This window comes from Styela clava, chromosome 1, assembly GCF_964204865.1.
Source record: "Styela clava chromosome 1, kaStyClav1.hap1.2, whole genome shotgun sequence".
Taxonomy (NCBI): domain Eukaryota; kingdom Metazoa; phylum Chordata; class Ascidiacea; order Stolidobranchia; family Styelidae; genus Styela; species Styela clava.
Genome location: NC_135250.1, coordinates 19,004,459 through 19,014,394, shown reverse-complemented (window position 1 = coordinate 19,014,394; position 9,936 = coordinate 19,004,459). Strand labels below are relative to the sequence as shown.

The following is a 9,936-nucleotide window of genomic DNA, read 5'->3' as shown; positions in this document are numbered from 1 at the left end:
GGACAGAAACCCATGGGCACAAGATATATTCACTTGGCTAACACACACACAAACCCCGAACTCGTAATAGAACCAGAATAAGGTAAGTCGGAATGAGGTTATTGCCCAACCCCAATCTGGTACACAGACTACGAGAGTACCAACTAAACTGCGCTTCGCCCACTGCCGAAGACTTAGGTGAAATCTTCTTCATGGAGGTTATTGCATTTTTATTATATAATGCAAGAACAATTGTTTCCACTCATGCCTGAACGACCAATTTTTTTTTAAGAACGAGATCCACATCAGGCTATAAATTCCCAACTCGACTATAATTGTGTTTGAATACCCACAGCACAAAAAGTCGCATATAGATCCATATGTGGCGCACTGGGTAGTGGGACGTCATCGCACACACAACAAGAGAGCTATGCTCAAATATATGGACACGTAGAGTCACATAATTTTGATGACGTCATAGCGAAAAAAAAGTAATAGCCTTCTGGAGAAAATTTTTATCTTTGACCACTGAAAATTTCAAAGCAATTGGTCCAGTATTCGAAGAGAAAAGCGACTTTTTAAAAACGTGTCAAAGAACAACAACAACAACAACATAATATTGAAACGATCGTTATGTCCACTACGTGTCCAATAAAAAGAAAATTCTTGAAATAAATAAAATTAATATCATTCTAGAAATCTAGAATACAATCTTTAACCACTGAAAATTTCAAAGCGCAGTAGGCGGATCTGTAGGTCCATTTGGTGTCCAAAAAAGTTTTAGAAAGACAAATATATCACATTCAATATGCTAAGGTTACATTTATCACAAAATCGTGATTAGATAAAAGTCATAAGATATTCAGTTATCACAAGCTGCATTGAAAATAGCAATAACAGAAAATTTGCAAGCGAGAGCTGACTAAATAAAAGCGATATATAGGTGTATGGAAGCAATATAAAAATGAACGGCCGTGAGTTTGTGACAAACTTGACGGTATCCCGTAAAAGCCTGTTTGTACCCGAAAATTAAACCAGTATTACAGCAAGCTATATCATTTTTCAAATTATTTGCATTTTTCATCAATAATGGGACCAATTGTCAATATTAATTCCAATCACCATTATCCATGGCATACACTTCATAGACTTTTGATTGCAGTCAAAAAATGATTATTATTCGGTCAGTGACGTGTACTAATAATGATCTACAATTGGTGATTTTGTGAGTGAAAATTGCCATGACGTTGTTGTATTGTATTCGATCAAGCCAAGAAATCACACGCCTTGAGTAAAGTACGTTCCGCGCCGGAAATAGTTGGAGAAGAAAAAGCACCTCGATCGCTTTGAGATTTGCAAAAGTGCTATTCTTTATTTGGGTTTTGCGAACGAACCTTGCTCTGTATTGTACAGTGTGTTGACGATTTAGAATGGAGTTATTGCGGAGATTTGTAATTGCTTTAAATCTGCTGGTTATCACGTGTGGAAAAGAGGTAGGATTATAACTAAAATCTTTGCCAAGGCTACATTTTGGGCTGGCCTTGCTAAAGTTAAATATCGTAATTAAACATATTTAAACGATTTTGCGCGAAGCCTGTTAAATGATCCATTGTTGTACTGTGTTTATTGCACTGACAACCTTACTGGATTACTTAATTTCACTATCGACAACAGCGCAGTGGAAGTGTCATTCTTTCTATTGACACTGCCATGTTAAGCCAGTCTTACATATGTGAGTCATCGATGGAAGCTAGCAAAACACGAACACATGAGAAAGAATGACATCATTCTTACACCATACGTTGTAAATATCTTCCCAAATCCCCCACGGAATCACAAGGCACTTCTTTGGGGGGAACGTGGGATTTTCATGATCCAGGGAAGCATCAGACACTAAGTATAAGCGTCAATAAATTCGGAAAATTGCAGGACCTCACGGTCAAACGATTAGAATGAGGGTAGCGCGCTGAGCGTTAGGTTGCCATCCATGGGTTGGCATGCTTTGGTAAAGTGTGGGTGGTAATAGTGATGTAACAGATTTGATTTTTTATTCTGTTAGAAGCGAGGAGTTCATCATTAAATAAGAAAATGTAATTATTTTGATACGATGTAATCTCATTCTTTCAGAGAATTAATGATTTGCGATTAAATGACAATTGTCGATTTTTTCCAACTTTACATAAATAGGTCCCAGCGAAATAATAAAGTCATTCACTCATGTTTGAATTACAGATTCGCATCTCCATCAACGGTACGGAAGCCATTTACATAATCGATAAAAAATCTCCTTCCGTTACGCTAGGAATGGGAATTTTCAAATACGGGATCATCAAATATATGAAGTCAGTAGCTTTATTGAGTTAGGCCTAGGCAATGTTATTAATTGTCTTTTAAATTAAATCCTTGTTGAAATTTACTAATTGACTCGAATATTTACTCCCAACATTTACTACTGTTCATAGTCCAGGTGCTGTGTTTGGAAATTAATTTAATCAGCTTTCACAGTCTGGATAAAAATGCTGAAATTATTCTGGTTCAAACCTATGATGATGATGCGTTATATCTTTGTGTTGCAATCTGTGGTAGATCCATTTTATATGCATTACATTATCAGGCTTAAAAAGCTATGAACACAAATTGTTGTAGTCCTCTTTGGTTTTTTAAAAATGGAATGCTATAAAATATTACAGTATTTTCTGCGATATTGTATCGCTAAATTCGATGATGTCACTTCCTTTAACAGCAACACAAAACTCTTGACATTAGCAAAAGCTCTCGGACCATCGTATGTTAGAATGGGAGGAACAAAATCTGATCATTCACGTTTCGTCCCAGGAAATTTTGCCCGTCAAAGTCGAGGTACTCGCAATGCAAATTGCAATTTATTTATTAAATAAAAGTTACATTTTTTATAGTAGAAAATTTAAATTTGAAAATTCATTTTATATAAACTGAGTACACCATAGTATTTAGAATTTAGATGATCTACTTTCAATAGTTATAAAATAAAAAGGAGCCATCCTTTCCAGCCATCAGCGCCGGATTAGTCATTAAACAATATAAGCACGGGGGGGGGGGGGATTATCACCCACTTTGAGAGTCGCAGTACTAGACAAACAAAATTAACATGTGTTGGGACATTCACGAACGCAAAAAAAATTTGCAGGCCCAAATACTGATATATCAGGTGCTAGAGTTCTTGAATGGTATAAATAGTTCGGATGAATGGTTTTGCACGTAATATTCAGGTGCTTTTAATGAATGAACCTTTTCCAGACCCTTGACCGCAGACAAATTCTCCCTATACTTTATTATTGTAAAAAGTTCAGATGTTTATTTTGCAAGTGTTTTGGAGTTGACACTCACAAACTGATTTTAATGCACGAAACTCTCAAATTTATTTTTTTTTTGATTATTGCAACTAAACCGAAGCTCAGCAAAAGACTTAGTAACAATTAAACCAGTTCATTTACGACTAATTTATTGAATCATAACTAAAAACCGACAAACACCACGCACAACCCCAAAAACTAGGCAAAAATATTAATTGTTAGCCGACGTCCTCTAAAACTTTTTGGTGATTGGTCATTGTTACGGAAATAACCAGGTGAAAACATCCATACGTAGGGAATAACGGTATTTACGATCAGTTGTCGATATTTTCAATGAAATGTCATTTTAACTCATCGATATATTCAATAGAAATTTAAATTCATAAAAATCCTAGTCATAATTTCAGCCGCCACAAGTGGGCCGGCTGAAACACTCAAGTGGGCCGGATCCGGCCCGCGGGCCGTAATTTGCCCACCCCTGATTTACACTATGTGGCGGTTCCACGATCGCATTTCAACGATCTAGTGGTCAGCGAAGTCGGGAGTTTTTTGATAGGGTAGATCAGGGTGGTCCAAACCCCGTCATGCTGATACATTCCGTGCGGCTCACAGAACAATTTTAGCGTATATTTGTATCTAATGAAGGAACCTTTTTTTTTAGTTATTCCAACTGGGGTTGGGATCCCGAGATTCAAACTCTTTTTCTATCGCTTTGCACCTTTATTTTAATAAAATCACTTAGACGGACTTGGTTGGTATTTGACGACGACACTAAGCTTGCTCACGCTGCAAAATTTTAAATTACTCAATATAACGATTCGTAATAAAATGAGTGTCGCAAAAAAGGTGACATAAGAAAACGTACTTTCTTGCCCACCACACAGTGTCTGGTTTGATTTCAAGTAATATCTGTCACGAAAGAATATAATTTGAAGCGACATTAAACGCGAGATGCTCAAAATACAACGGTAATTCTCAGGAATTAACTTTAAGATAACTGAAGGCTTTATAATTTATATATCTTCTTCAAAAGAACGCCACCCATGCAACATAATAATAGTCTGATTAGAACGGTAAACTCTCGTTGTTTATTGAATTTAAAGTAAGTGAACTCGCGATATTTTGATCACTTTTTGGTTTTCTCCGACTTCGACCCGCGAGACCTCCTCAAAAGTATTTGCGGTCTTTCAACCTAGCAACCTTGAACTAGGTACCGGTAAAATTAAAAAAAACTATAGTTGTGACTTGTATCTTGTTGTAGTATGATTTTACAGACTTGTTTACGTTGACTCCCATTAAAGTGATAGTGACGCAATAATTGAGAAGTGACGTGCAGCATGAATACCCTTGTCACTGACTTTTTTGTCTGGGACTGCTGTCTGTTTAGATGTGTGATTATATCGTGCTGAATATTATTGTATACTGTTTAATAAAGGGCGTTCGTCCGGCTGATGAATATTTGAATCAAGTTTATTGTGTGTACAGAACCTCGGTCTAATCATGACAACAATAAATCTTGACATATCCCTTGGTATTTCGATTTACTTTGACACTGGAGGCATGAATCTTTATTGTCACACTCACTCAGGAATAGAGCTCAACCGATATATCGGCCCGATATTGCGTGTTTGCCGATATATAACAGTTGAAAAACCTAAAAATGTTCGTAAAAGTTGTTTTATTTTCTGTTGGTTGTGATTATTTTTAATGGATAATACACTTATGTGGTTTATTGTTTTTATAAATAAATTACTCATGAGAGGGCACCAAAGTCTTCAGTGCTTAGGGCATCACAGGGACTTAATCCGCCCTGCCAGCCATCTATATTTTACCCTGATTTGGAGGCTGAAAGATTATACTTTAACTGCGTGTTTTTATAGTATGATTCATAAGACAGCTATTAAAATTTTACCGCCATAGCTTCTATTCCTGTTCTTAAAAGAAGTATTTTCACTAATACTAGAAAATAAATAATATTTTCAAAATGTTTAGCTTCATTCCCTACTGATGTAAAATAATAATTAAGTGTGAAGTTGACCCATATTTGAAACAAATTTTTCATATTTTAAGAATATTCGGTGTAGAGAATGTGATATAATTCTTTGCTTTGCTTCTATTTTTTTTTCAGATCAAAATTGTCTTGGAGAAATGCCAAATAACGAAGAATTTGTGAGACATATGCTCAAAGTTGCAGAATGGCAATATGAAAATTCCATAGCAAAGGAAAGATACCGGGTATCTGATGATAATGTATCATACACAGGCAAGTTTCCGCGATAACCTCCTATCTGAAATACAAATGTGGATAAACCTCGGTATATTTGAATTCATTCTGTCGTTTTTTTTTAACTTTTATCATTGTCAAGATTTTAGAAAATATTTGAAACCAACTCAACGCAACTCAAAAGCCTGGCCCGGTTTTCACTTATTGGGGAAACTCCAGTGAATATCATCAATTACCTTTTTCGTGGTACTTTGAAGTAATTGGAAGATTCGTATCATTAAAGCTGATCGGAATGAATATATAGCAAAGTTTATAAACCACATATCGCCGCCATCGGATCAAATTAACGTCACAATTATAGGCCTTGAGAAACTTTTGCCCCTCTTTCTGTATAATTTAGGACGCCCCGGAAGTATTCGTACCAAGATGAGGCACAACCTGAACCCTAACCTGGTACACATACTATTTTCGGCGTGTGCGCCATCTTGGTACGAATACATTCCGGGGCACCTAATTTAGAATTGAAAAGAAATTGAATTTTTTTATCGAAAAAGCTGGGTGACCATTTTTTGCTTGTTAACTTTAGGAAATTTTATTTTGTACAAACCTCATCAAATCAATTGCTCGTTAGTGACGTATTTGTTACGAATCAAAAAATGTACAGAATGACAAGGGATCTCTCAATCTCATTGCTTTAGGATCAGAGTTCGACGATCTGATGTCCTTCGTAAATTGTGCGAATTGGGAACTTATATTTGGACTAAATCTATTGAATAAAAAAAATGATAATACAGAGTGGAATTCCACAAATACTGTTCAATTACTCAATTATGCAAAAAGCCAAAAACATCTGGTAAATTGGGAACTTGGTAACGGTAAGTCTGAAAAGTTTGTTGTGAATTTTTTGCATTCATTGATTTGCTTTGTACAAAATTTCTTGAACAGATTGTTTAGCATTTCCAAATGACCACTACTAGCGAAGCTTAAAGCGGAAACATCTTTTCGAAAGCATATATTTTATTGGACCGAAGTGAACATATAGATCATTTTGTTATTATGTTGTTTTTGTTAGTAAATTTTTTTTCTTCTTGTTGTGAAAAAATCGCTCTTATCACTAATGGGGCAACTGCCTTAAAGTTTTCAGTAGTTGAGACTGTATTTGTCGCTAGAAGACTATTACTTTTATTATTCCTATGGGCTCTATTGGATTTGGATTAGTTGTTTTTTTGTGCGACTAGGTCATCAAAATTAAAATGGCGCACCTTTTGGCTTTTTGGAGTTCACGCGGAGTCGTGAAGTAGCTATCGGTAGTCTACTGCAGGGCTACTCAACTGGCGGACCGCGGTCCGAATCCGGACCTTTCAAGTATTCGATTCGGACCGCACCTAATTCTTTATTTCGGATCATTAGCCCCACTTTTGAAGTTTTCTGTTATAAAGTGACTTATAGTTTTGAATATATATCAAATGAACTATATCACCATAATAAACAATCTTGATTAGATAATAATCATTAACAGGCCAGGGAAGTGCACGTTTAATGATGCTGAAATATAATTTCTGGGGAGACCGGACCCAAATAATTTTGGAGTTTTGTGTGCGGATCTTTGGTTAAAATAGTTGAGTAGCCCTGGTCTACTGTAACAGATTGCATACCCGTTTTACTTCGTTTGGACCTCCGTGCCCATATATTTGGGCATTGCCCTCTTGCTTTTATTGTCATTTATTATTTTATAAAAAAAATATATATATATAGGTTTTGAAACAAAACGAAAATGTGCTTTTTTTTTTATCTAGAACCGAATTCATATTACCATCATACAGGATTTTCTGTAACGCCTCGTGAAATAGCCAACGCTTTCTTTCAGCTAAACAAGATTATGGAGTCGGACACATGGTGGAAACAATCACAACTAATTGGACCAGATGCAAACTCGATGTTCAAAACTTCAAGCTTGAAATTTCTTAAAACGTACATATATATCAAAAAATATACTTTATTTTAATTTTTCAGTTTAGAAAAAGGAATACAATATTTTAATTTTGTGACTCCATAAAGTGGATTGTTTTCTGTGATAATTTACCACACATTGAATAATTATTGTCAAATTTATAAAAAAAACATATGTTACTGTTTTTCAGAGTTGTTCATTACATGGGATCTATTTTGAATGCTGTGACATTTCATCAGTAAGATGTTTTTATTTTACAGCCATGACACTAAATATGAATATACATCACTTTTAGAAAATTGAAAACTCAAATGTAATTTCGTAGATGATCCATTTTGCAATTTATGACCGTAAGAGAGTTCATTTGTTGTTTACTTGCTGCTTTGAAACTCTCAGTGTTTTTCAGGTATGGCTTGTCGTTATATAGGTTGATGATCTTTTTAGGTACTACATGGACAGTAGAGTGGCAACAGTTTATAACTTCACGGATCCTGCTCTTTTAGACGAGTTGCTACCCCAGGTGATGCTAAAATTTTTCATGTAGTATTTCAAGTATATTTCTTTAGAAATGATACAAGAAAATTAAATATATATACATATATACATTGGTATAAAAAAATAAGTTGACGATTGTTCTACATTGAACCTTCTTATGTAACTTTTTTCAATTTCAACTACAGGGCTGTAACCAGAGTACAAACGAAATTAGTTTTAAAGTATATTTATGATAGTGCTATAATATTTACTTTGTAGCTGAAACATGTAAAAGAAATAGTTAATCGACAATCTCCAGATCTTCCCGTTTGGATAGGAGAAACTAGCTCATCCTATGGAGGTGGAGCAAAGGGTCTTTCGAACACTTACGTTGCAGGATTCATGTCAGTATTCTATGATAATCGAATATATTTGAACGACCAGACTTACTATAATGCTCAATGTTCACCAGAAGGTGGTAATATGTATGATATAATATCTGTGCAATTTTAGGTGGCTTGATAAGCTGGGTTTATCTGCAAGTAACGGGATAGATATTGTATTCAGACAAACATTAGTAGAAGGAAACTACGCGTTGCTGGACGACAATTTCGATCCTAGGCCGGTAAGTAGGCTAGTCCATGAAACTTAAAATGCATAATACTAAATTTTCATTCTGTAAGACGGCTTGTCACATTTAATTGTCCACTTTTTTTTCGTATACAGAATCGCGGTAAGAAGCTCATAATAAATATCAACTGGCAATTGTGTTATAGTTTCCTTTTATTCATTAGGATTACTGGCTGACATTGCTATATAAAACATTGGTCGGAACTCGAATTTTGAATGTAACGAAAACAGTTGTCGGTGCAACTTCTAAACATCATACAAAGGTTCGAATATATGCGCATTGTACCAACACAGAAAGGTATGTAACATGAACAATTTTGATAGTTGAAGGTTTTAATCAGTGCTGTTGTAGACTGGTGCATATATATGGATATAAAAAATATATAAATATTCTTTAGAACAACATATCCAGCAGGATCTGTGACGTTATATTATCTCAATTTGTCAACAAGTAGAAAGAAATTATCATTTGCACAACAAAGTGAACAAAACTTGACCATAGCAGTGACTTATATTTTGACTTCTACTCCAGGAGTTTTGAATTCAAGGTAGGATAATACTTATTGCTTAATATTCAAAGCAAATTTGCATAACTAAATTGACACCTAAATGGCTCATGGCTAAATAGAAAACTAGTATTTCTTGTTTGCAGTGACATTTATTTGAACAACAAGAAGCTTCAAATGGTAGATATTCACACGATGCCAACTTTCAATCCACGTCAAGTTAACATCGGGGCAGGAAAAAAGATTAATTTGCCACCTTCGTCATTTGGATTTATAGTTTTGAAAGACTCTAAAATTAGGGCTTGCTTAAGATGAATCCGTATTCTTCGATTTATATTCAAATCATAACTCAACTTGAGTTAACTGATTGAAAAATACAAGCATATACTCATTTTGAAACCCGAAGACAAATGTGCTTGGCACTTGTACATTTTCTTGCTCACTCCTCGTCATATATTTAACCCTACATAAAGTAACCCTATATATATATTTGAAAAAAAAATTGATGTGTCTCGTATGCTCCGAAAATATTTGCTGCTTTTCAGGCTGTCGCAAACTGTAAGATGAATACCGGCGACGAGCGCTGGTAAACTGATGCCTAAATGTCGAATCTATAAAAAAAACTCTTGCTGGATGGTGATGTTAAAAAATTCAGTAACGTGATTTAATGTATTGGCGTCGTGTTGTTGTTAACATTAAAATGTCATCCAGCAAATAAATGGAGGTTTCTCGCGAAAGGTGGAAGTTCAACGCCGAGCTGTGATTTGGTCAATTTGTACAAGTAATGAAGGAGTATAGTATCAAACAACACTAATGCACAGAATATTCTGCCGATTAAGG

The 9,936-nt window shown here is 35.1% G+C and overlaps 1 protein-coding gene across 3 annotated transcripts; it reads left to right on the top strand.

Moving 5' to 3' along the window:
• The first annotated feature begins 1,292 nt into the window (after positions 1–1,292).
• Positions 1,293–9,850, top strand: LOC120348326 (heparanase-like). 3 transcript variants are annotated; one of them, XM_078114535.1, is made up of 13 exons: positions 1,293–1,472; positions 2,212–2,321; positions 2,723–2,838; positions 5,440–5,574; positions 6,234–6,410; positions 7,332–7,506; positions 7,677–7,724; positions 7,931–8,006; positions 8,240–8,364; positions 8,474–8,585; positions 8,755–8,888; positions 8,989–9,138; positions 9,243–9,850. In XM_078114535.1, the coding sequence occupies exons 1-13, from the start codon at positions 1,410–1,412 to the stop codon at positions 9,409–9,411; spliced, it is 1,590 nt and encodes a 529-aa protein (XP_077970661.1). In that variant the 5' UTR covers positions 1,293–1,409; the 3' UTR covers positions 9,412–9,850. The 3 variants fall into 3 exon arrangements, with proteins under 3 accessions (XP_077970661.1, XP_077970666.1, XP_077970662.1); XM_078114536.1 differs by lacking the exon at positions 1,293–1,472 and adding an exon at positions 1,932–2,069; XM_078114540.1 differs by lacking the exon at positions 5,440–5,574.
• The last annotated feature ends 86 nt before the right edge of the window (positions 9,851–9,936 follow it).

Bases quoted from the DNA above. Each gene is read 5' to 3' on its own strand.
- LOC120348326 (XM_078114535.1), top strand. From the start codon at position 1,410: ATGGAGTTATTGCGGAGATTTGTAATTGCTTTAAATCTGCTGGTTATC. The intron at 2,322-2,722 runs GTCAGTAGCTTT...TTCCTTTAACAG, and splicing joins GGGATCATCAAATATATGAA to CAACACAAAACTCTTGACAT. The intron at 8,586-8,754 runs GTAAGTAGGCTA...TTTATTCATTAG, and splicing joins ACAATTTCGATCCTAGGCCG to GATTACTGGCTGACATTGCT.